General features: G+C 42.5%; 1 protein-coding gene across 1 annotated transcript in view; it reads left to right on the forward strand.

The window, feature by feature from the left end:
* Nucleotides 1–27,750, forward strand: part of LOC309555353 (integrin beta-1-A-like) — a 69,396-nt gene that overhangs the window by 38,304 nt on the left and 3,342 nt on the right. The window contains exons 11-15 of the mRNA XM_082257315.1: nt 3,482–3,684; nt 7,640–7,878; nt 21,776–21,998; nt 22,589–22,821; nt 22,916–23,082. Of these exons, the coding sequence (XP_082113441.1) occupies nt 3,482–3,684; nt 7,640–7,878; nt 21,776–21,998; nt 22,589–22,821; nt 22,916–23,082 (1,065 nt within the window). The remainder of the gene's footprint in view (nt 1–3,481; nt 3,685–7,639; nt 7,879–21,775; nt 21,999–22,588; nt 22,822–22,915; nt 23,083–27,750) is intronic.

Below are 27,750 nucleotides of genomic sequence, written 5' to 3' on the forward strand. Positions count from 1 at the left end.
TCTGTCCATCCTGTCCTGGGATTTACACAGCAGGCAGCACAGTTATGTTAGGCAGAGCAGGAAGACCTAATTTTCCTCTTTCTGGGGAAGGGATAAGCCATAAAGGGAGGCAGTCAGCTGTGCTGCAGTGCTAATGTCCTATCAAGGATAATGTTGATAGGAGGAGAGAGTAGAGAGATGAGCTCATAAGTCTGCTACTTCTCTATTCACTGTCCAGTCTCAGGCTGGAGAGGGGCAAGACTTGTAAAGGCCCGTACACACGATACGAAAATTGGAAGTAAAATTTCATCCGATGAATGGTCTGCAGATTTTCGGATTGTTAGTATAGTGCTTTCGACAGCCGATTTCGAATTTACGTACGACAAAAACTGGATGTGCAGGCTATAACATTTTTATCGTACGTGAATGTCCGATTTTCATTTAATTAGTACAGTTTTTGTCCGAAAAAAATCGTAAGAGCAAGACTAGCGAAAGAACACATACAAAACAATTCAACACATGACATCACTTCTGAAGTAGAATTCTGTTGTACGGGAATTTTCGTATAAAGTAACCCCTTCACTTTCGATATGAGACTAGCATGCAACAAAAAACGGGCGAAAGATCCTCTGATAATCTGATCGTGTGCACGAGGCTTAAGTTTTACTGAACTGAAGAAAAATCTGGTCTCTTGCACTGACAGATGGGGCTGTGCGGTGCAGCAGAGCTGTGAAAGTCTCAGGGCTGGTTGGACAGATTTACACATCCTTAGGCAGATAGAACAATTCTCTTTATATGTATTTAATTTTTTTGATATATTAAGCTATTTTTTAAAAATAATTTCTGTTTTATTGATTTTGCGTAAGGAATTATACAACAACAAAAGGCAGTAGAACAATAAGAAATGCCAAAAAAAAAAAAAAAAAGGAAAATAAGCTCCTCTAACGGTGCAATGGCTTTTGTGTGCTTGCCAACGGAGGTACTATGACAGGAGTAAAGGAAATGTGATTGAGTGCCATTGCCATGAAAATAGAGCCAGCATAAACAAGTTCAAACCCATATCAGGGCTAAACAACCGCAGAGAATGCGCTATTTAATAACGTTGAGGCAATCTTGCCCCAAATTACCAATTATGGGGTATGGCCAACAGGGCTGCTGTTAAAAATCGCGGGGCCCCATACAGACTACCTGGCAGGGCCCCCCCAATAAAATATTAAAGATATATTTAGCTAAAATTACAACAAAATCACTATTATCAGACACAAATATAACATAACTCGCATAATTCCTGCTAAATCTAAAAAAAAAACTATGTTAAATAAAAAAGAAGATGAGAAAAATATACAGGCTGGGCAGTTGGAGCTCAGTGATCAGAGAGACAGAGAGAGAGAAACAAAGTTACAATTTACAACTAAACTCCTGAGCAGAGATAAGTGCTGGGAGGGGGGGCCCACACAGGGAGGGGGATTAGTGGGGGACGACTGTCTCTTTCTCAACAGATAAAAGCTGATAGCAGGGAGAGGGACAGATTAGATTCAGGTGCTGGAGGAAGATTTCTGTATTTGTTGTCCATCACTAATCCCCCTCTCTGTGTGGGCCCCCCTGTGTGCTCGGGCCCCCTACAAGATGGCTGGTGGTCCCCCCTATCAGCGGCCCTGATGGCCAATAACCCTTAGCAGTGTGAGATCTCCATTCTCTGTTCATTTGTTAGAAATGACCAGCAATAACACTCCATCGATCATAATGTCATCTCACATACAAAAAGTTAAAACCTTCCTTCCTGTGGGAAGGAGGAAGCTGGCTTCGAAGCGGCAGATAACATGTCATATGCTGTCCATTATCTTCTACATATACCTAATTTTAAATCGTAAGAGAATCTGGCAGGCTGGTTGTACCCAAGTTGATCGATCGAATAACTTGGTACATTCAGCATGCTGAACTGGCCGAGATTCAAACAGTGTATGGCCGGCCTTAGGTTCACAATGCTGCAATCTGATTTTGATCTAACTTTCAATGCAATTATGTAGTGCAACTTGGATAAGATTTGTATATTCTATAGGGCCAAATTCATGCTAGAATTGCACAAAAGTAGCACCCGAACCTTTTCCAAAATCGAGTTACATTGATGTGAACGGGCACCATTAAAAACAATGTGACTTCCACTGTCATGCGATTCTATGCAACTCAAGTTGCATCTGAAATCGCACTAGTGTGAACAGAGCATTAAAGATCTGCATCACAGTGTGGGCGGGGCCAGTTAATTAGTACCCAAGATAGGATAAAGGTACACCGAGACCAAGGAAGGTGGCACAATTTTTATTTGGATACGTAGAAGTAACAAATAACACGTGGAAGACAGCAGCAAGGATCTCACTTCACAGTTCCAGATAATATGACAACAGAGCCAATATCACAGGCAACCTGAGTATAATAGCTCTTAACAACGTTGGTGGTACTCTGCACTTGAGAGGACACTTTGATAGGCTTAGGTTACCAGAGCAGCATCTGATGAAGAGGGTTGCTAATAGACAGAACAGCAGCATACCTCCCAACATTTTGAGATGGGAATGAGAAACACCTATTAGGAAAAGTATGTAGGCATAGGACACACCCCCTGCCACGCCCCTTTTAAGGGGAATTATACAAATAAAATGATTCTTTAAACCCACAAGTGTTTTTTTTTTTAACACTACTATTCCTTTATACTGGCTTTTAAAATGTACAAATGCAGCCATTTACACATTGGATGAAAAATTTAGCACTGGGAAACACATTTTGAAAGAACAAAAGTGCATTTTTTTGTACAACTACATAGATCACACCAAAATAAGGGACAAATGTGGAGGAAAGAGGGACAGAGGGACTTTGTTCCGAATCAGGGACAGTCCCTTGAAATCAGGGACAGTTGGGAGCTATGCAGTGGTGCAGACATCTTTAGTAAACAGATAAGAAGGTCCTTGTCCCAACTCTCTAGAGCAGGGATCTTCAAACTACGGCCCTCCAGCTGTTGCAGAACTACACATCCCATGAGGCATTGTAAAACTCTGACATGACTAGGCATGATGGAAATTGTAGTTTATGAACAGCTGGAGGGCCATAGTTTGAAGACCCCTGCTCTAGAGTTTCCAGATATTGGAGCTGGGCGTGGTATCCCTGCACTATCCCTCCTTGACTGGATACACTGTCCTAGCCAGTGGGGTTCCTGTCAACACACTATACACATTGCAAATGTGCACCAACCCTAGTGAGACAGTACTATTTATTAGCATGGCCCTCACTAAAGATGGCCTAGGAGGTCAGCCAGGGCATCAGCGTCCAGTCAGACTGCTACTCCCCTGATGACACCTACAGAGGTTTCAGAGGAACAAAACTCCTCTCAACCTCCATTCCCTTCTGTACAGTGGCCAGGACACACTGAACCTACCTACAACAGTGTAGTCTTTGGACAATGTTGTATTGTTTGGAAACATGGCATGAGCTAAAACATATGTTTTTCTTTTAGGTTGAATTTGAGATCAGTATAACTGCTCACAAGTGCCCCAAAAAGGACCAAACAGAGTCCATTAAAATTAAGCCATTGGGATTTTCTGAGGAAGTTGAGATTCTTCTAAAATTTATCTGTGAATGTGATTGTCATAAGTCAGGAACCCCTGATAGCCCAGAATGCCATTTTGGGAATGGTACATTTGAATGTGGAGCCTGCAGGTAATTTTTGTTGGCTGTTCTGTATCTGGCTTTGTTGATCCATACACAATAATATATATGATTGTGAAGAAATGCTGCAAAGGGGAACACCTTTACGTTTCTTGCTATACTTTGCATATTGTTGTCATATACATTGCTTTATAAAAATGCCAGTAGGCTTGAGAGGGCAAAATTACAGCAACTTTAAATATATATTAGCTTGGCTTTACTTCTTTGTACCAGGAAGCCTTTCTTTATCTTTTTTTTCCAGATTTCCATGGCAGCCTTACTTCTCCACTTAAAATAGCTTTTTGCGGTTTCCCTAATGCTTGCTGAAAACAGAGGGAGTCATTTTGAGGTTTTTTTTTCAAAGTACTGAAACTGTATGCTGTCCATAGACAGCTTTACTGTCATTGGGAAGTTTTAAAGCCTTTTGGCAATAGTTGTATTATGCAGCACTTTTTAATTCACTTATAAGATCCTTCATCTTTTTAAAAGTGTCATTAAACCCTCATTAAAAACTGTCTGTACATTCTGTTCATACTCAGTCACTATGGAATTTGTTTCTATATTCTGCAAGACACCTGATTCATCTTGCTGTTCACTGTCCCTCCCTCCTTGTCTGTGTTTCCGCTGCAGCCTGAGATTGTGTAGACCAGTGGTTGCCACGTCTACTGAGCATGCTCCAGTTTCAGTTCCCTTCCAAGCTGTTCATTTTCTCTTTTTTCTTATCTGTGCAGCTTCCTCGACTACATGTGGGTGTATACACTCTGTATAAATGACAGGCCACTCCCTCCCTCCTCCATGCCCACTAAACAACTAAATGCAACAAGGGTGGGATATTAAATGGTTATTGATGGAGGCGTCACCTCCCTGTAATTCTAAGAACATTCAAACAATAGATACAGGCTGGAGGGGTATGAAACAGGCTGTGATTGGCAAAACCTTCCCTTAGATAGCCCACACCATGTTTTTGCACAAAGGAAAAAAAGATTAAAATCCAAATACATATTTGAATGATGATTTTAAAACATTTATTTCATATAAAATTGGTATCTTTCCTTTGTATTTCGAAGGCTGCTTTTTTTTTTTTTTTTAAATGTGACCAGCAGTAGAGGACTAGAAGGTTCTCCCACAGATGTTTACCCACAGATGGACTGGGAAAAAGCTGAGTCACATGACAGTTGTATATTGATTATAAAAAAAGGAGCTTTGATTTTTTTTATTAATATTAATCCAGTGCTGTCATCCATATTTATCAAGAGAAAGGATCATTTTTAATTTTAGGTAAGTTTATTTATTTTTTTTACAATTCTTTCCTTTGCTGTGTCCATTAGGTTCCACACTTTTTCCCCTCCCGTTTAGCATCCCCTATGTGTGTACAACAAAATAGCTCCTGGCTTTGTTCTAAACTTTGGGTAATTTTTAGTTTTGCTCTAAAGCTGCTATGCAAGAAGCAATGAATGAGTTTATATCTGAAGACTTTTTCTTTTTAACCACTCATGAAGCCCCACGATTTGACAGCTGATAAATTGTAAAACTGGCAATACACATATAGATTTATTGATTTTTAGCCTGTATGGTAAAAAGAAAAAAAATGTAACATTCCTCTGTCTATATTGAGTAAATGTAGCTCTGAATAAATCAGAGCTCACGCCAAAGCGAGAAAAGATGAGGGCTGGGGATCAAGGGGTGGGACTTTCAGGGTACCAGATAAAAAATTGAATATTTACCAAAAGGTTTAAAAATGTCGATGATTGGTTGATCCGGTGGATATTCTGGCGCCATACACCGGATTATACACCGAATTCTGGCGCCAGTTCACGGGGACTCGTTGCGGTATCCACACTACAGCCTAAGTTCCAGCCCGGACCCTCTTAACAGAGACTCCGCTCAGGCTATTATCGGCATTTCTTGGCCCCGGTTCCCTATGTCAGCAGTTTAGACTGATTTAGATATCTGGATAATGCATCAGTCCAGCTCGGTCAGATATTTACTTGCCAGAGCTGATCCGTGGATGTGGTCCCGCTCATTCCCCGTGATTTCTAAACATTAATGTTTTTAAACCTCTATGCGATATATCGTATTTTGAATTTCAAATTGAATCAGGTGTTCCACGAAGCAACATGACCATATGTGTAACAGCTTAAATGCCCCTGAAGAAGCCTCCGGCGAAACATGTTGGGCAGCCTTTAGTGGACTAGACCCGGAATATCCACCGGATCAACCACCCGTACTTGAATATATGATGGTCTTGGTAGCACTGCTGTAAACGATCATGTGATATATCCATTAAACTGTCTTTTGTTTGTTTCATGTTACCCCAATCCTTTCATTCCACTCTATGTTCAGTGGATGATTTTATTTTTGTATCATTAATAAAGTTCTGACATTTTTATACCTTTTGGTAAATATTCAATTTTTTATCTGGTACCCTGAAAGTCCCACCCCTTGATCCTCAGCCCTCATCTTTTCTCGCTTTGGCGTGAGCTCTGATTTATTCAGAGCTACATTTACTCAATAATGTCACATGGGGACACTGGTACCAATTTATTAAATCAATAGTATGCAGTATTACTTTTTCATAGACACACCTTAAAATATCTACATTCCTCTGTCTATGCTACACAGTGTAGATGGATGAATCTCCCACAAGGGATATTTGTAGTTTGACAGCCAACTTTGCCAGTTATCAAAATGCCCAAACAGTTCCTGCACCTGATTGGATGCAAGCGCTGTATGGCCATCAAGTTTTTGCCCTGGTTTCTTCAATTTTTCAATCAGGAGATGTCAGGCTGGATGCAGCCACTATTTCTTTCCGTGTATCACCAGCTTAAGCCCTGGGAATGTCATTTTAAAGATACGATGGGTAGGATACATTGAAAGCCAAGCATACAGTATATGAAGATGTAGCACCCTCCTAGATAGGTGCTAGATTTAGATAGATAGAATTTGAGAGGAAAATTGGCAGCAGGAATGATAATACAGCCCTGGCCAATCCCAGAGAGGCAGGTTTTGATGGCATGCTGGGAGACTGTATTTATTCTGTGAGCACCCAGGGCTCTAAATCTTTTCTTGGAGAGGATTTGTCCAGCCTGCAGGGCATGCTGCCCTCCCAGGCAATGCTGCTATGCCTGCTGTCATGAGGCTTCAGGTGGATGACCTGAGGGCCTGGATGTTGAGACCCTGGAGCTAGAGAAAGCTGACTTGGGGGGCTGTCTGCTGAAGGTCTGGTATCACCGGAGTAAGGTGTCCCTTGGAAGTTTGAAGGAGGCAACCAGCTGTCCTTGGGCTTTGTATGAGTACAGACGCTTCTAAGAGATCTTGGGAACCTTTGTATTTTGCCATACCTCTGGTGCTGGAGAGTCAGCTGTGGGTCCAGTTAAAGGGGACACTGCCTGGTGTCCTAAAGAGCTTTGTCCATATAATCTTCTACCTAAAGGGACTCTACTCTTGTGGCTCTAAGAAAGGAGTTTGCAGTTAACTACAGCTACTACTACTGCTACCTTGAAGCTAAAGTCCACTGTTTGCTACAAGCACAGACATTTATATAGCTTGTTCTGAAGAATACCTAAGTCCTCAAGTGTACATACAGTAGTTCTTGTTTTTGGAGTATCCCATCTAATTCCCTCAACCCTATCCAAGTTCTCCAAGAAAAAGAACAACAAAAGCACAAAACACAAAAACACCCTTAGACTGATCATTGAAGAAATGTGCGAATGCGCCCATGTGCCTGGCTGCAGGACAAAGTTTGTGGGAAAGACTTGGACAGTATTCCTGTGGCTCCTACAGGAGTAGCGCTATACATAGATATTTGTGTAAGAACACATGGTACTTTTTTTTGGAAGTGCAGAGCTAAACTCGCACTTTAAAAATCTCTACAAATGCAGGCTTAAGGTCATGGAGGTATAAATAGGTTATCTTATTTTCGGTATACAGTATGTTGACATTTAACACTGAATTCCTTTGTTCTCAGATGCAATGAGGGTCGTATTGGAAAACAGTGCGAATGCAGCACAGAGCAAGTCAGCAGTGAAGACATGGACGCTCAGTGTAGAAAAGAGAACAGCTCAGAGATCTGCAGTAACAATGGAGACTGTATCTGTGGCCAGTGTGTGTGTAAGAAGAGGGAAAATCCCAATGAGGTCTACTCTGGAAAATACTGTGACTGCAACAATTTCAGTTGTGACCGATCCAATGGATTGATTTGTGGAGGTGATTTCAACACTAACCCTAGGAAAAAACAACCGTAGATGCTTAAAGCGGAACTCCACCCAAAAGGGGAAGCTCCTCTTGTTTTCTCCCCCCCCCCTCCGCTGCCACATTTGCCACCTTTTGAGGGGAGTGGGTACCTGTTTCTGACAGGTACCTGTCCCCACTTCCGGGAGACCTCTCATTGGCGAGGTCCCCCGGAAGTTCGGGCCCCTCCTCTTTCCCCCACCGCCAGGCCATTCATTAAGCACAGCACGCTTTGCGCATGCGCAATAGGGGACCGGCTGTGCAGCTGCAATACTTCACTGCCAGTTTTCCTTACAAGGAACGGCAGTGGCAGCACCCGAGAGCCGATTGAAAAATCGGCTAGGGTGCCAACATTGTGGGATGCCTGGACAGGTAAGTGTTCTTGTATTAAAAGTCAGCAGCTACAGTATTTGTAACTGCTGACTTTTAATTTTTGGTGGGGGAGCTGGAGCTCCGCTTTAATGTGCAATTAAACCCAAAATCAAAAATGTAAAAATGTATTTTACTGCAGTTTACCAATCCCTAAAAATGGTAATCTCATTTCTTTTTCTGTCTTTTTCTTTTCTTTCTTTATTTTTACTTGGTGATGTGGCACATAACATACTTCTGTCTCAGGGTGTCTCCCCTTGTCAATCTGGGGAGACGGAGAGTGTAGTGTTAAGCCTCGTACACACGATCAGATTATTGGACAGATTTATGTCCGTTTTTTGTTGCATGCTAGTCTCATATCGAAAGTGAAGAGGTTACTTTTATATGAAAATTCTCGTATTACAGAATCTAACTTCAGAAGTGATGTCATGTTTTGAATTGTTTTGTATGTATTCTTTCGTTTTCGGGTATGCGTAGTCTTGCTCTTACAATTGTTTTCAGACGAAAACTGTACTGATTAAACGAAAATCAGACGTTGTGTTGACGTACGTTAAAAATTTTATAGCCTGCACATTCCGTTTTTGTCGTCCGAAAATTCGTAACCGACTGTCGAAAGAACCATACTAACAATCCGAAAATCAGCAGATCGTTTGTCGGATGAAATTTTACTTTCGATTTTCCTATCGTGTGTACAAGCTTTTAGATGTGAAAAATGCACTAGCCACTAGCAGATATGGAAGAACTTAAATGAAAAAAAAAATGAAGTCAAACTCCAGTTAACACTTTGTTAAGCAGTTGCAGCAACAGTTTTTTTTTCACTAGGGATAGCCTTTAAGATTTAGGTTGTACTGCCGCCTACAGGAGGATTAACACTTGCAAAAAAAAAATTATAGACAACCCAGGATAATCCTTCCTGCTAACAGCATGTCCAGATTTTTTGCTAGTCTCCCAGGAGGATGTATATCTTTTCTTCAGCTCCACTGTGCTAGACTATGCTGCTAGAGTATGGGATAGTCTCAAAGTGTAAAGTATATTTAAATAGTGGCACAGAGTAATTATTTATAATATTGTGACAAAAAAACGCAATATTAACATACCCCACTGTACATTGATACTAAAAAAAAACAATACAAAAAAAAATGATGTTGCCTGTGACAGTGTCCCTTAACCACTTCAGCTCCGGAAGGTTTTACCCCCTTAACCACCAGGCCATTTTTTGCGATTTGGCACTTCATTACTTTAACGAAAAAATGCTTGGTCATACCCAAATACAATTGATGTCCTTTTTCCCACAAATAGAGCTTTCTTTTGGTGGTATTTGATCACCTCTGCTGTTTTTAGATTTTGTGCTATAAACAAAAAAAGAGCGACAATTTTGAAAAAAACACAATATTTTTTACTTTCTGCTATAAAACCTTCCCAATAAAAAAATTTATAAAATCATTTTTTTTTTATCGTTATAGGTCAATTTGTATTCTGCTACATATTTTTGGTATAAAAAATCCCAAAAAGCATATTTTAATTGGTTTGTGCAAAAGTTATAGCGTTTACAAACTACGGCATAGATTTCTGGACTTTTTTTTTATTAGTAATAGTGGCGATCACGATTTTTAGCGGGACTGCGACATTGCGGATGTCCCCCTAACGGATTGGACCCCTAACTGACATTTTTGACACTTTTTGGGGACCAGTGACATTAATATAGCGATCAGTGCTAAAAAAATATGCAGTTACTGTATAAATGACACTGGCAGGGAAGGGGTTAACAATGGGGTTGATCAAAGGGGTTAATGTATGCCTAACAATGCTTACTGACTGTGGGGGGGGGTGGGCTCTGTGACAGGCACAGAGAGATCGGGGTTTCAGCTTAGCTGAAATTCCTGATCTCTCTCTGCCTGTGTAACAGAAGACTCGCCTGCTTTGCTTACATAAGCAGGCGGGTCTTCTGTCAGTTTCTCTAAAGATCGCGGGAGGAGCGGCGGCGATCGCTATGTCTAATCACACCGAGACTGTGTGCACGAAATCACGTAGATATACGTGATTTTGCGAAGCCGGGCCGCTCCAGGCCGCAGTAATTCTGCGGTGGACGGTCGGCAACTGGTTAAACCCTCACCATATGTACACTGTGCTGACATTAACAAATGCCACAAAATATACAGTATATGTATATACTTTTCAATAATATTCATGTGTTGTCCATCAAAAACTTGTCCACGTCTGTATTTTATGTTTTGTCGTGAAATGATACCTCCCACTTCTCATTTCCAATGATCCAATTATCGATCCACCGAAGACAGTGCAATGACCTGTGTACGACACAACATAAAATGAAGATTTGGATACAACTTTTTGATGATTAGCAAATGAACATTATTGAAGATATATATATATATATATATATATATATATATATATATATATATATATATATATATATATACAATCTTCAATAATGTTCAATGTGCAAATTAGGCCCAATTAGCCATTTTCCCTCCCCGGTGTCATGTGACTCGTTAGTGTTACAAGGTCTCAAGTGTGAATGGGGAGCAGGTGTGTTAAAGTTGGTGTTATCGCTCACTCTCTCATACTGGTCACCGGAAGTTCAACATGGCACCTCATGGCAAAGAACTCTCTAAGGATCTGAAAAAAATGAATTGTTGCTCTGCACAAAGATGACCTAAGCTATAAGAAGATTGCCAAGACCTTGAAACTGAGCTGCAGCACCGTGGCCAAGACCATACAGCGGTTTAACAGGACAGGTTCCACTCAGAACAGGCCTAACCATGGTCGACCAAAGAAGTTGAGTGCACGTGCTCAGCGTCCTATCCAGAGGTTGTCTTTGGAAAATAGACATATGAGTGCTGCTAGCATTGCTGCAGAGGTTGAAGGGGTGGGGGGTCAGCCTGTCAGTGCTCAGACCATAAGCCGCACACTGCATCAAATTGGTCTGTGTGGCTGCCGTCCCAGAGAAAAGCCTCTTCTAAAGATGATGCACAAGAAAGCCCGCAAACAGTTTGCTGAAGACAAGCAGACTAAGACCATGGATTACTGGAGCCATGTCCTTTGGTCTGATGAGATCAAGATAAACTTATTTGGTTCAGTTGGTGTCAAGCCTGTGTGGTGGCAACCAGGTGAGGAGTACAAAGACAAGTGTGTCTTGCCTACAGTCAAGCATAGTGGTGGGAGTGTCATGGTCTGGGGCTGCATGAGTGCTGCCGGCACTGGGGAGCTACAGTTCATTGAGGGAACCATGAATGCCAACATGTACTGTGACTTACTGAAGCAGAGCATGATCCCCTCCCTTCAGAAACTGGGCCGCAGGGCAGTATTCCAACATAATAACGACCCCAAACACACTTCCAAGATTACCACTGCCTTGCTAAAGAAGCAGAGGGTAAAGGTGATGGACTAGCCAAGCATGTCTCCAGATCTAAACCCTATTGAGCCTCTGTGGGGCATCCTAAAACTGAAGGTAGAGGAGCGCAAGGTCTCTATAATCCACCAGCCCTGTGAAGTCATCATGGAGGTGTGGAAGAGGAATCCAGTGGCAACCTGTGAAGCTCTGGTGAACTCCATGCCCAAGAGGGTTAAGGCAGTACTGGAAAATAATGGTGGCCGCACAAAATTGTGACACTGTGGGCCCAATTTGGACATTTTAACATGGGGGTGTACTCACTTTTGTTGCCAGCGGTTTAGACATTAACCACTTAAGCCCCGGAAGATTTTACCCCCATTCCGACCAGGGGGTATTTTGCGATTCGGCACTGCGTGAATTTAACGCACAATTGCGCGGTCGTGCGACGCTGTACCTAAACGAATTTGACGTCCTTTTTTTCCCACAAACAGAGCTTTCTTTTGGTGGTATTTGATCACCTGTGCGATTTTTTGATCACGCGCTATAAACAAAAAAAGAGCGTCAATTTTGCAAAAATAGCAATATTTTTCACATTTTTTTATATGAAATTCCCCCAAAAAAAAATTTAAAAATCAAAATTTTTAAAAATTTTCGGCCAATTTGTTTTATGCTACCTATGTTTGGTAAAAAAAATTGCAAAAAGCGTATTTTGATTGGTTTGCGCAAAAGTTATCGCGTTTACTAACAAAGGGAAAGATTTTTGTCATTTTTGTTGTTTTTTTTTTTAACGCGTAATGGCGGCGATCTGCGATTTTTTTTGCGGTACTGCGACATTGCGGCGGACAGATCGGACCCTTGACTGACATTTTTGACACTTTTGGGGTTACCAGTGACATTTCTACAGTAATCAGTGCTATACATATGCACTGTTACTGTAAAAATACACTGGTAGTGAAGGGGTTAACTTTATTTGGAAGGGAGGGGCTGTGTGTGTCCCTAGGGGCGTGGTTTCTACTGTGATTGGCTGTGGCTCTAGCTGTAAGGACACTGATCAACGGATCTACATACCAGATCCGTTTTATCAGTGTCTTTGCAGCGAGGAGAATGACAGGCAGTTTGTTTACACAAGCTGCCTGACATTCTCCCTCTCCCCCGCCGATCGCCGAGTGACCGGCGGACATCGGATCCGCTGGTCACACGCGCGGGGGGGTCCGTGACCACGCGGGAGCGGGAGTGCGCCCCCGGGGGCGCGCGCTCGCTCCCTAGACCCTCACAAGCAAGCAACGTAGCCCTACGTTAGTTTGCCTGTGAGGGGCTGACCGCCGACGTAGATAGTCGTGCGGCGGTCGGCAAGTGGTTAATGCCTGTGTGTTGGGTTATTTTGAGGAGACAGCAAATCTACACTGTTATACTGTTATACTTTACATTGTAGCAAATTGTCATTTCTTCAGTGTTGTCACATGAAAAGATATAATAAAATATTTACAAAAATGTGAGGGGTGTACTCACTTTTGTGAGATACTGTATATATATATATATACTGTAATATATATATATATATATATATATATATATATATATATATATATATATATATATATATATATATATATTGTGACAGGAAGTCAGGTAAATCTGGGAATGTAGTCACTGAGAGGAGACACATTCCCACCTGCTTTGAAAGTTCACTGATACTATAGGGTGTTGGCTGCAGAGAGAGCCAGCAGGAAGTTGAAAACCATTCAGCTGTTCAGAATGAGGAGATCAAGGACTCTATAATTTGTCCAGAGAAAATCTATTGAGTGCTGCCTCCTGTCGCCGTGTAGGCTGGGAGAGGAGGACAGACATACGTGTACCTCCCGACGCCGTGTGGGCATGGGAGAAGGACTGCTGCCGCCTGTCGCCGTGTGGGCTGGGAGAGGGGGACAGTCGGATGTGTGCCTCCCGACAAGCTGGTGAGCATGGGAGAAGACCCCCTACAGCGATGTGAAGCTAAGGAGGGTAACCACGAGTGAAGACGTCTCAAAGGTGAGAAGACAAAGTGTTCCATGTGAAGAGTGTGAAGAGAAGTGTTCCATGTGAAGAGTGTGAAGAGTAAAGGGACCTGTTAAATGAACTGTGTTCCATGTGAAGAATCTGAAGAGTAAAGGATCCTGTTATAAATGAACATGTGCTGTGTGAAAGAAAACAAAGGGACATGTTCAATGGACAATGTTTGTGCTGTGTGAAAAGCAAACAAATGGACATTTGAGTGTCTGCTGTAGGATCAGCAGTGTCGGCCCAACAGTAGGTTGGAAAGACTTCTTAGGTAGGTTCCAGCGTGAGAAGGTAGCCGCCCACAGAGGCAAGGATTTATTTTGTCTTTTATTTTATTTTGGCTGTTTTGATGCTTGCAATTGTGTTAAGTAAATTGCATGAATAAATCAGTCTTGTTTTCAACCTCTAATCGGCTATCTCTGTGAAAACGCACCCCCAAAGGGGTCACCCATACGCCTACCACCGAGCTAATCCCTCACATATGGTGGAGGTATGCAGTGGGCATAAGCAGAGATCCCTGCAAGGAAGTGCAAATGTTTGATGAACTTTATCTGGTGCATGAGATTGCACAATCTATGTGTGCAGGAGAGAAGATCCTGACAGAGAAAAAAAAAAAAAAAAAAAGTGTTTTAAAGAGACAGCGGTCTCAAAATTATTTGATGAACTTTGTTGTGTCTGGTGCAAGTGACTGCACAAACTGTGTGCGCAGGAAAAGAGATCCTGCAAGAGAGAGAAAAACTACATGTGTTGAAGAGACAGTGGTCTGAAAATTGTTTGCTGGACTGTGAAAAATTTGTTTGTGGAGTTATTGAAGATGGGGCGATCCAAACGCCTGAAAAATGCAAAGATAGATGAAATGAGAGACCGGATTCTATGGATGGAGGGGATGTTGCCGTCTGAACCAGCCCCATCCATGCCTAAAGAGAGTCTACTAAAGAGGAAGGTTGTTGTCCCTAGCAACACTGATGAAACTGCTATGGAGACGCAGTGTGCTCAGATGAAAAGTAAACCCAAAATGGGGGAGATGCTGAAACAACGGAGCTTTGCAGCTCAACAAAAGGCTCATCAAGAGAGCATGGCAGGCTGGAAACAGAGACGCCAGCAGCCAATGGAGGCCATCGGTTTGGAGGAAACAGAGTATGTGTGCAGGGCTGAGTTGGATGCCTTGCAACGGAAAATGGAAGAAAAGGAACAAGCCTTGGAATTGCTTAAAATGGAGCATAGAAACTTGCAGGAAATGAATGAACTACTCAAGTCTCATGTGTTACAGTGGGAAGAATCCACTGCTCTTCTTTTGGTCGAGTTGCAAAAACGCAGAGAGACTATAATGGAGAAAGATACCATCCTCATGGAAAAGGAAATTGAAATTCAGACTTTGCAGAAGCAAAGTATGTGTGAAATGTTGGAGTTGCGTAATCAGCTGGAAAAAAGTCTTCAGTGTTTGGAAGTTACAAAAATAGACCTGCAGGAGTCGCAGGAACAGAATGTTGCTCTGAAAGCGACATTGTCTCTCAACGACAAAGAGAAAAGTGAAAGAGAGGCTAAATTACTGAGTACTGTGTATGAGCTCACTACTTTAAGCAATGTGGTAAATGAATGGCGTGCGGACTGTGAAAGTTGGAAAGGGGAAGCCCAACGTGTCCAGCAGCAGTTAAAGGAGAAAGAAGCCTGTGTGGCAGAATTACATTCTTATTCCCAGATGCTAGCCAATGAGGTGAAGGCTCTTATGCAGGGAAAAGGAGATTGTGAACATAAGAGGGAAAAAGTAGAGGCACAGCTTCTGGAATCGCAAGTCAAGGTGTCAGAAGGTGACCGATTGTGTGCTAAGCTGTCAGAGAAGGCAAACCGACTGCAGGTTGAGTTGGACAATGTTACAAATCAGCTTTCTCAAGCAGACAGCAAATCTAGAGAAATTGCGGAAGATTTTTCTATCTTGGAATCGCAGCTGCAAGACACGCAGGAACTCTTACAGGAAGAGAGGTGTCAAAGGCTGAGTTTTAGCACAAAGCTCAAACAAATGGAAGATGAGAAAAATGGCTTCCTGGAACAATTAAAAAAGGAGGCGGAAGCAAAGAAAAACCTATCAGAGCAAGTCGCAACATTGCAAGCTCAGATAGCGGATATGAAAAAACGCATGGAAGAAAGCGTTGGTTCATTACAGTGTGTTGAAGATGTGAAAAAGAAGTTTGATCAGATGCTTGGTGAAGAGAAGACTGTGTCTGCAAAATATGCAGAAGAACGCGCCCGTGCAGAAACGGAGGTGCGTGATAACGAGAGCAAAGCCCTGTTCTTGGCTCGCTCTTTGGAGGAAGTTCTAGAGTGTAAGGCTGAACTAGAAAGTGTTAACAAACAGCTGCGTACAGAAATGGAAGAATTGGTCAGCTCCAAGGATGATGTTGTGAAAAGAGTTCAGGAGCTAGAAAAGTCTAAGCGAGCCTTAGAACAGCAAGTAGAAGAGATGAAGATTCCGTTGCAGGAACTGGAAGAGGAATTCCAGGCAACAGAGGATCTGTCCCAAAGAGGGGATAGTGTGCCTGATGCAGTTTTTAAAAGGATCAGTGTTTTGGGGTCTGTCCTGAGTGAGCCTCAGAAATGTGATGACATATGGCTTGAATCACCCCTTTGGAATAAACCGTTCCTTCAAAAACTTCAAGCATTGGAAAATGTATCATTAGAACTTCAGCAAACAAAGGAGCTGAGTAAGAAATGTGATGATTTCTCAGTTCAGGCTGAAAACCTAGTGGGGAAAACTAAGGCTGTTGGTGAAAACGTGAAGCAAATGAATAAGTGCCTTTCAGGGAGTGTTTCCAAAATGGAACTGGTGAAAGACAGGTGGCAGAAGTTTGATCGTGATCTTGAGATGCATTCCATGTGGAATTCAGATAGAGAAAAAGAACTAGGTGACCTTGAGCGGTCAAATAGTTCAGCAGAAAGTGCATTGAAGAAACCTGTAAAAGAATGTGTTGCAGTTCCATGCTTCTTCACTGATGCAGAGAGGAGGTCTATAATGGATACCACCCAGATCGCTGGGTTCAACTGTGTTGTTGCCTTTAACCCCTATGTTGGTGTAAGGAAAGTTGATGATGTTCTGGTTGACTACTTCTGTGAAGAGTTTGGCAAGAAATATAAACTGAATATCAAATCAAATAGTAGGCCTTTACTGCGACTCGCTCAGGAGGGCGAAAAGTTTAAGAAGTTGATGAGTGCAAATGCTTCCGATCTGCCTATGAATATGAAATGTTTGGTGAATGATATTGATATCTCTGGGAAAAGGAACAGGGGTCACTTTGAAGAAATGTGTGACAGCCTGTTGTCTCAATTGGAAAATCCTCTGCACAGCATCTTAGAGCAAGCAAAGCTCAAGAAGGAAGATCATTCCCTTTTACAACAAAAAGTCAATGATTGTGTACAGATGTATGGAGAGGCAACTCAAGTCACAGAGGGATGTCAAGAGTCCCTACTTGGAACAAAGCTTAGTGAAGCAAAGGTTCTCAAAGTTTTGTGGAAAACATTTATGGATTGCAGAGAGAGGCGTCTTAAGAATGTTGAAGACATTAAGACTAGCCCAATTGAGTTGCCTATGGATCACGGTCCTCCATGGTGGATTGGACAGACGGTTATGAGGGACAAGCTGTCTGACATTTATGAGAAAGCTGTCAATGAAGATGACAGAAATGAGAAGGAGCAAAATGATGCCAAAAATGCAGTTGAAGAATGTGTATATGAGATGAGAGACAAACTGTGTGGCCTTTATGAGAAATCTGTCAATGAAGATGACAAAACAGTTTCATCCGGAAGCTTGAGGATAATAGGAGGCTTATCAGTGAGTCAGCAGTGCCTGACACATGCGTGCCTGGAAATATGTGTCCCAACCCTAGGGTTGAAACAAGAGGGGGGGGTATGTGACAGGAAGTCAGGTAAATCTGGGAATGTAGTCACTGAGAGGAGACACATTCCCACCTGCTTTGAAAGTTCACTGATACTATAGGGTGTTGGCTGCAGAGAGAGCCAGCAGGAAGTTGAAAACCATTCAGCTGTTCAGAATGAGGAGATCAAGGACTCTATAATTTGTCCAGAGAAAATCTATTGAGTGCTGCCTCCTGTCGCCGTGTAGGCTGGGAGAGGAGGACAGACATACGTGTACCTCCCGACGCCGTGTGGGCATGGGAGAAGGACTGCTGCCGCCTGTCGCCGTGTGGGCTGGGAGAGGGGGACAGTCGGATGTGTGCCTCCCGACAAGCTGGTGAGCATGGGAGAAGACCCCCTACAGCGATGTGAAGCTAAGGAGGGTAACCACGAGTGAAGACGTCTCAAAGGTGAGAAGACAAAGTGTTCCATGTGAAGAGTGTGAAGAGAAGTGTTCCATGTGAAGAGTGTGAAGAGTAAAGGGACCTGTTAAATGAACTGTGTTCCATGTGAAGAATCTGAAGAGTAAAGGATCCTGTTATAAATGAACATGTGCTGTGTGAAAGAAAACAAAGGGACATGTTCAATGGACAATGTTTGTGCTGTGTGAAAAGCAAACAAATGGACATTTGAGTGTCTGCTGTAGGATCAGCAGTGTCGGCCCAACAGTAGGTTGGAAAGACTTCTTAGGTAGGTTCCAGCGTGAGAAGGTAGCCGCCCACAGAGGCAAGGATTTATTTTGTCTTTTATTTTATTTTGGCTGTTTTGATGCTTGCAATTGTGTTAAGTAAATTGCATGAATAAATCAGTCTTGTTTTCAACCTCTAATCGGCTATCTCTGTGAAAACGCACCCCCAAAGGGGTCACCCATACGCCTACCACCGAGCTAATCCCTCACAATATATATATATTTGCCATTCATTTATGCCAGCATGTCAGCATGGCATGTACATATGATGAGAGTTTTTTGGACATTTTTTTGTTTTGTTTTTTTGAGCATTACTGTACAGTGGAATATATTATATTGCAATTACTGTATTGGTCACATGATTTTAAAAAACTATTGCGTGGCACTATTCAAATATACTTTATGGTTAATGACATATGGGAACACAGAGCGTGGGCAGCAGTATTAATATCTATCACAAAAGGTATAGCATTGGTTGCGCTGGGCTTCTTTTTTGGTTAATTGTATAGCCAGAAATGACTTTCCAGCACTGGGTTCCAGTTGGGGAGCTTTCAAGACTTTATTCTGCTAAAAGTTAGCTGTGGAGCACAGTCCAGGTTCAGAGACACTGGCATTGCTTCAATGCTTCCACTGTGCCTGATGATTCAGTGAGTGATCTGGCAATGCTGAGCGCTGGGACCTACCTTATTTGTGATGAACACCTTTATTCCCTATTTTTTTTTTGCTGCAGATGGGGGACACTGGGAATGAGCACAAATGTCATCTGCTGGGTGAAATTTTGCACCATTTGTGTTCTCTGCTGCCATACAGAATCAAGAAAGCATTCTCCCCACTGCTGCTCCTTCTTGCAGAGAGCCATGTGGAACTTCGATCTTTGATCTGTTCCTGCTGTTTGCTTGTTTTGACTTTTACTTTTGCCACCGCTGGCCAACCAAGCTTCACTTGCTACCAGCTGTCTGGGTTTTTTGGTTTTGTGAGTAACTGAGGTCTTGCCTGTTACATTAAGCATATACATTGCCTTACTGCCATGTGTTTACAACGTGTCTGATTCTAGACATGTGGAGTGGCAGGGGTCTGAGAAGTTTCATCCTGCTTAACTTTGAGCAATTTTGCTGTCTATTCAGTGTAGAACCATCCATAGAGGGTCATCCTATCCAGACAACATAAATTATCAGTGAGGTACCAGATGTCTTGCAAGAGAGGTAGATCATATCCTGTCCTGAACAGAACTTCACATTCCAGCCTGATCAGTCAAGTACATTCCAGGTGTAGACAATTGGTAGGAAGATATCCTCAGTGCTTTGACTTAAGGACAATCGTCGCTACACACTTAGGCTCCTTTCACACTATCCGTCCGTCAGACGGATTCCGTTTTTCTCAGTGGAGGATCGAGCCGCCGATCCCCCGCTGAGCAGCAGGAGAACAGCTGTGTCTCTGCGCTGTGTGCGGAGACACAGCTGTCAGTTCCCCATGCATCTCCATGGGGGAAATCGGATGGGAACAGACCGTCGGTCCGTTCTCATCCAATCCGATCCGATCCGCTGGACGGATGGAAAATAGGGTTTCCATCCGTCCAGATTTGATGGATCGGATCGGGTCGGATGTCAGCGGACATGTCTCCGCTGACATCCGACCCCCCATAGGAATGCATGGGGGGACCGTTCAGATCCGCCAAAAAAACAGACAGGCGGATCTGAACAGTCCGCCTGTGTGAAAGGGGCCTTACATATTCCGGGACCTGGGTCACAGGTCACGGATGCCTTATGTGGACCTCCTGGCCTCCAGGTTCAACAACAAACTTAAAGGTTTGTTTCCAAATACAGAGATCCTGTAGAAGCAGTGGATGCTCTGGTGGCTCTGTGGAATCAGTACCCTTTACCCTTGGTTACTCTGAAACCTCTTCCTAAATTGAGATGGGGGTGATTCCAGTGCTCTTTATTGCTCCATACTGGCGGAAGCTGATGTGGTAGGCTTACTTGTAAGACACCTGGCAATTTCTCCATGGTTACTGCCAGATAAACAGAATCTTCTTTCCCAAGCACTGATTTGCTATCCTGCTTCATGGCTGCTGGCTTTACCGACATGGCTGGTATAGCCCAGGTTCTGAAGGATGAGGGCATCTTTGTAATTTCCGTGATGCTAAAACCTAGCAAGGTCAATCGTTAGACATAGAGAGCATGCTTCAGGTGGTGTGAGTTGAGTCTCTGAACGTCCACCCCAGATGTTTCTCCATGGTATGATTCCTCTCCATCCTGCAGCTAGGTCTGTACCAGTGTTTGGCTCTCAGCATTATCAAGGTCAGGTTTCTGCCCTTTCTAGCCTGTTTCAGAGACTGATGGCCTCTCACTTTTTGATTAAGACCTTTGTGATTGTGGGATCTGAATCTGGTTCACTTTGCTCTTCAGAAATCACAGGTGTGCACTTTGCACTTCAGGAATCACCCATTAGACATTGCTCTCTGCACTCTCACCCACAAGGTGGTGTTTCTTATAGCCATCACCTCTGTAATGCAAGTGTTTAAATTGGTGGCCTTATCCTGCAAGGAACACTTTGTGGTTTTACAGGTTTAGGTTTAGAAGCTTGTCTCTCAGCCACAGCTTCTGTAAGACTGAATTTCTTTTCAGACTGTCATCCAATTGAACAGACAAGGAGTCACTGCTCAAGGTGGTGTAATTGCCTGATGACTCACACCGGTGCATGCCCCGGCTCGCCTCCGTGAAAACTTGATAAAAGAAAAGGAATTGGCAGCACTCCAGGTTGAGTCAAAATCCAGGTTTATTGACTGGACATCCAAATATGACAATCGTGACAAGGTAGACGCGTTTCACACACTGACTGTGTGCTTAATCATTACCTGATTAAGCACACAGTCAGTGTGTGAAACGCGTCTACCTTGTCACGATTGTCATATTTGGATGTCCAGTCAATAAACCTGGATTTTGACTCAACCTGGAGTGCTGCCAATTCCTTTTCTTTTATCAAGACTGTCATCCAAGCCTATGGTCCCAGGGATTGGGTTCCTGTCAGTTGGGCTTGTTTTGGGCATCCTGAAAGTTAAAGACTTCCATGTCTCTCGATGGACAAAAGAGAACACAGGAATTTTTTTCTCACTGTAAAATCCTTTTCTTTAAAACCATTCAGTAATACAGGTCAAACTCCTCTTGTTATGATTATGCTCTTACTACTGTATACTTGTTGGTAGTTTTTGTTTGCCAGTTTATAATCCTCCTGTAACTGGATTTTATGATGAATATAAAAATCTTGTTTTTTCATGATCGTTCATCAGGGTAGAAATTGAACAGTTCCATTCCTTTATGAGCATGCAGTGTTTAGTAGTTGGGCTGTTTTTCAAAAACAGAGATGCATTCTAGAAAAGTGAATTCTCCTGAACAAGCAGTAACAATCATGCTTAGCTGCCGACATGGAAAGTTGTTTTCTAATTACAAAGTGGCAATTATGGTAGCTACGTCCATCAGTTTTCAAATTGGATTTTTCCTTTAACAAGTCTTTTATTACAGGTAATGGAGTCTGCAAATGCAGAGTTTGTGAGTGTTTCCTCAATTTTTCTGGTAGTGCTTGTGATTGTTCAGAAGATATCTCAACATGCACGGCATCTAATGGTCAGCTATGTAATGGAAGAGGAATATGTGAATGTGGAAGATGTAAATGTGCAGACCCCAAATTCCAGGGACAAACGTGTGAGAGGTGCCAGACCTGTCTTGGTGTTTGTGCAGAACACAAGTGAGTATTAAGGAAAAACATTGAAATTCTTTCACAGGAAGTGTGAAAATTATTAGTTTTTTAGTAGCTAAACCTTTGTTACGCTGCATGGGCCTTGTAGATAACACCATGTGCATAACTAAATCTTTTTAGTGGCAACTTCTCAACTTGCCTGCAATCACCTACTTCTCTGAGGCTTTCGTCTTCACTATTGACTATAAGGACACCATAGTACTCCAGCTGGAACTATACAGCTTCTGATATCAACAGTTGGTTGTGACTTTGCAGCTTCTGATGTCACCACCAAGTTGTTATGTCCTCTGTAGATACATTTTGGTTTCTTAATGTTCCTTTCTAAGTGGAGAACCTAGGCTTTAGAAACAAGCAACCTTGTCTCTAAGTTAGACATAACAGACAGCGGAGGGGAAGGGTTATACCATCCACATTTCAAGTCTGATTCTTAGTGCACAATGACAGCCAAATGCTGGTGTTTTATCCATTAGCGTATCTACCTTTTTCTTTCTCTTCAGGAGTTGTTTTAACATAACTTGCCTATTGAACAGTGCTTTTTGCTAATAATGCCTGTTTTTTGTTTCTCTTTGTTTACCCAGGGAATGTGTTCAGTGCAGAGCGTTCCATAAAGGAGAGAAACAACAACGGTGTGATACCCAGTGTTCACATTTCAACCTTACTATGGTGGACAGCCGTGACAAGTTACCTCAACCAGGACAGGAAGATGCTCTAACACACTGCAAAGAGAAAGATGTAGATGACTGCTGGTTCTACTATACCTACTCTGTAAATTCTAACTCTGAGGTTCATGTGCATGTTGTGAAAGACCCAGGTAATGTATCCTTAGCAGAAACATTTTTGTTCCACAGCATTCCCATATAACGTTAGCAGCTAATGAGGATGCATCTACTGATTTCGTGTTCTAGAGTGTCCCAGTGGTCCCGAACTCGTTTCTATTGTTGCTGGCATGATGGCTGGAATTGTGCTCATTGGACTGGCATTGTTGCTTATATGGAAGCTTCTTATAATGATTCACGACAGAAGAGAGTGTGCCAAATTTGAAAAGGAGAAAATGAATGCCAAATGGGATGCTGTAAGTATTCCATGCTGTGAGGGAGGGATACTGGGTTGCTATTGTACTGCACTGTTGGATATTACATGTCAGCAGTTTTCCTGTTAAATACTATTTGTGGCCACACTGTAATGGTTTAGTATAGACAATGTTGTGTCTTCTAAGAGCAATGCCTCCAGTGTCATGGTGCAATCTGTTCCCATTCTATAGCAATATTATATTGTGTGCTTTTCTAAGTAGGGAGCACTATAGGGAGTGTATGGAACTCTACTGTGTGTATTTTTCTGGTGAGCACACTGTGGATGTGTATGGTATTATACTGTTTTTACAGTTGTTTGGTGAGTTCACTGGAGATGTACTAAGACCATTTTGAAAAGTATTTACACTCAAAAATGTTGCATGGCAATGTTTGACTCAGACCAGCTCTGCAACCATCAGTGCGTGGACAGGTTAGGGAGCTCCAGTTCCATAGATAACCATATATCTAATGGGGAATCTGTCATTGGGGAAGGGTTATTTAGTGCTCAAGTTAAAGCTAATTAGAAGTTGAATTAGGAAGTAATGTCAGTTGGAAGCAATAAATCTTATTTGTGAACTTACTGCAAATTTCTAAACGTTGCACAAGGTGTGTGTTCCCCCTCACAGATATGATTCAAACATCAAATATTCTGTTTGGTATGTGACTTTTTATCATAGGATTTCAGTGATGGAACACTGATATTTTTTTGCCCAGAAGGTCTTCTTTCTTCTGACTCTTAGAATTCCCCATTAGTATGTACCAGATCATAGTACTACTGAGCCTGGAGCAGATATGTCACAGTTGGGGTCTCCAAGGGAAGATCCTCACAGCAGCATCCCAAAGAGCCATACCATACCAGCAAGTTTGTAACAGCTACAACCCTCTTTATTTTTCTCCGTGGATCTGTAACTTGCTCAAGAGTTGCTTCTGTGTGTAGGTACAATACTGTTGTATGCTGCTTGAAAACTGCTGGTACACTATGATCACTAGAGGCTGCATGGATAATATGTATCTACTGAAGCTAGCTATTCTGTGGGTAATTTGAACTGTACATTACTTGGCACCTGAGCTATACATCTCTATAGTTGCTATGGCAGGTTTCATTGACAGCCATTCAATTTTCCAAATAATAAAAAGGCTAAGGAGAACCTTTCAGAAGCTGCTTGTTGAGAGGTCGCTCCCTAAGGCCCAGTCACACAGCCTCTAAACCATGAAAGTAGCACTCTAACTCACTGCTTCATGCCGGCGTTAATACACTTCAGGCCGAAGGCCCAGTTTATGCCTTCCCCTTTACACTTATTGAGGGATCATGTCTCCTCCCCAGCAAGTGGATAGGTTTGTTCCTACCTGCCCTGACAATGAAGTCTGTAGCGTTTTGAGTAAGTAATGCTGAACATGTCTTAAACTCCACCAGCCCTCTTAAATCTTCAGTTGACACTGTAATCCTTTATTCACACTCTCAGCTCTGTACCTTTAGTTGATACTGCTTCTTGGATACACAGGGAAGCCATCGTACTTCTGATCTGTAAGACCTTGCATATCATGACTCCAGGCTGGCTCCCTAGGCGAACCCTGTACAACAGCTGGCTCCAAGATGGAGACCAAGCCACTGGGTGGGTTATATGAAGTACACCTGTTACCTCGCCACTAAGGCTCCGTTACCCTTTTCCACTGCTAGCTGGGTGCTACTACTTCTGTACACCTTCACTACACAGTCATAAGGGTGGACTGTGATGTTCGCTCACTTAACTACAAGGGTTAACTTGGTCACACTTGTATTTGTCTCTTCCTAAGGTTGCATTGCTTCACTTCCAGTTTTTAAGTTCTTTTTACCATTGTTGAACCTTGGTCTCACACTCAGAGGGCCTTTTCCCCAGTAAGAGATTTAAACATTTCTCTTTGTAACAAAAGTTTTTTTGCTTAGCAGACTTGTAAAGTAGGAGCGAAGAAATAAACATGTACCTAAAACATAAAGTAGGCACCCACCTACATGCTCCAAACTGGCTTATGTGTAAGCCAGTTGGTGGTTGAAACAATCAGCTCCCTCCCAAAACTCTGCTTACCTGTAAGTGCTGAAAACTGGAGAACATTCCAATCTGTCTTTCCTCCCTGTCTCTTTGTTCCTATACATGGATTCAGCAATGTAGAGAGCTTACAGCTGGAATAGCTCTCATTTCTGGTAGCTGCTAGCCATTTCAGCTTTTGGCTTTAGACCAGAAATTTATTTCCACATAGTTGTCCTGTATTTCAGATTTCACCTGGTTTTAGGTCACTGTCCAGATTTCTGCCAGACTATTTATGTGAACCTTTTCTCTGTGGATTTCTTTCTCCAGTAAGAGAATCCTATTTGCAAAAGTTCCATTAATAATTTCAAGAACCCAAACTGTGGGCACAAAGCCGCTTTCTGATTCTCACTGCTACCAGGGGTTCTTTAGGAAGTTATCTTTTCTATTAACATGCATATCCCTAATTTTCATTTTTACTGTTGCTGCAACTACTTAAGGACCCCTGGCAGCATTATAGTTGAAATTAGAGATGGGCCTAATGACACCCTGTTCCGTTCATGGCAGAACTTTCGAACATCGCAAAAATTCGGAATAACAAACCCTATTGAAGTCTGTAAGATCTGAACTGTAAAAATAAAAAGTGCCCATTTGAAGGCTTATATGCAAGTAATTGGGCATAAAATGGTTATGGGGTCCCTGGGAGATATCAATGAAAAAAAAGTTGTAAAAACATCATTTTTAATCGAACAGTGATTTGCCGATGCTTAAAGTGAAACCATAAAAATGAGAAATAACAATAAAAATGAAAAATGTATTTAAATATAGTGCCTGGGAGGCCTTAATCTGCCTGTACTGTGGCACATCTGTACAGAGTATAGAGCCTGCTGCAGCAATAAGGACATTTCTAAAGCCAAAATTAGATTTTCCATTCAATCTTTCTTTATTTTATAAACAACGGCTTGGGGAGCCAGTATGTATGATGAGGCAACGATTTTGTGCACTCGGAACAAGATTAAAGATATCTCTTTCGCAGACTTTGAATAGAAGTAACAGGTGCAGAAAAATTGGTCTTTGGGTGTCGGTGGTGCCTTCACATCATAACCCCATAGAGGTACTCTTGAAGAAAGCAAGAATTGGCCTTGCTGTCAAAAATTTAAATTATATGCACCTGTCAAACAGGTGTGGAAAAGTTGGTCTTTGGGTGTCAGTGGTGCTTTCACACTGTAATGCCTTTAGAGGTACTCTTGATGAAAGCAAGAATTGATCTTGCTGTCAAAAAGGGAAATGATATGCACCTGTCAAACAGGTGTGGAAAAGTTGGTCTTTGGGTGTCAGTGGTGCTTTCACACTGTAACCCCTTTAGAGGTACTCTTGAAGAATTGTTCTTGCTGTCAAAAATGTAAATGATATATAGCTGTTAAACAGTTGCGGAAAAATTGGTCCTTGTGTGTTAATTGTGCCCATGAAACCTACACCAAAAAATTTCTGCCAGATGAAATCAACACCCACAAAGCTAGGCAGCCTAGACAGTCTTTCTGAGATTCCAGATCCAGAAAGCACCTAATCAGCGACATTGGCATCAGAGGCTTGATAGCTGCTGCTAATCCAGGACTGATTCATTTTGATAAATGTCAGCTGATCCATGGAATGAGTAGACATACACGCTCTCTTATCTGTCACAAAACGTCCGGAAGCACTGAATGCCCATTCAGGAAAGCACGCTGGATGCAGTGCAGCCCAGCAGCTCAACTGCATACTGGGCAAGTTCTGGCCAGTGGTCTGATCTCATGATCCAGTAACCCAGTGGATTGTCAACTGGAAAGCTCTCTATGTCTGTTTTTGCTCCTAGATTGTCTCCCACCTGGATACAGATGCTGCCGATTGGATGTGGAAGCTGACAGCCCTTGGCGCAGAGACCTAAAAAAAATTTGAAAGGCATCATTGATGTGGCCCCCTCCACCGCTCCTCACTTGACCAACAGAAGCCTCAAAACTACGTTTTCTACCAGACAGTAACCTACCAGGATTGGGAAAGGCATATATAAAATCCTTTTTAAGGTGTCCTCAAGAGATTTCATCTTCTGCTCCCTCTGTGGGGACAAGATGAGTTCCAAGACTTTCCCCTTGTAACTGTGGTCAAGAAGGTTTGCCAACCAATAGTGATACTTCTCCTTGATGCAAAATATTCTTGGGTCCTTTCGCAGGCTTTGAAGAATGAGGGAACCTATGCACCGCAAGTTTGTGGAGGAATGAGAAGCAGACACCTCGGGTCACTGAGGATTACAGTATCTGAAACTGCCTCCTCCCAGCCACCTACCACTCCCAAGAGTTCTAGGAATGGAAAACCATATGTTAAGGGTTGACATATGTCTTGCTCTGTTTCAATGCCTCCAAAACTGCCAGAATCCTCCTCCTCTTCCTTCCTCTCCTCTTGTGTGTTCTGTGGTGTGGCAAGAATGGTGTCTACATAAAGAGCGCCTTGAGAGGAAAGGAAGTCCTCCTCTTCCTCCCGCTGCTCTGCCTCGAGTGCCCTGTCCATAATGCCATGCAGAGTCTGCTCCAGGAACACAACAGAGATTGTGTCACTAATGCATGCATTGTCTCGGCTCACCATCCTTGTCACCTCCTCAAATGATGACAGTACAGTGCATGCATCCTTTATCAG

The sequence above is a fragment of the Pelophylax lessonae genome (genome assembly GCF_965119305.1).
Source record: "Pelophylax lessonae genome assembly, chromosome: 5".
NCBI lineage: Eukaryota > Metazoa > Chordata > Amphibia > Anura > Ranidae > Pelophylax > Pelophylax lessonae.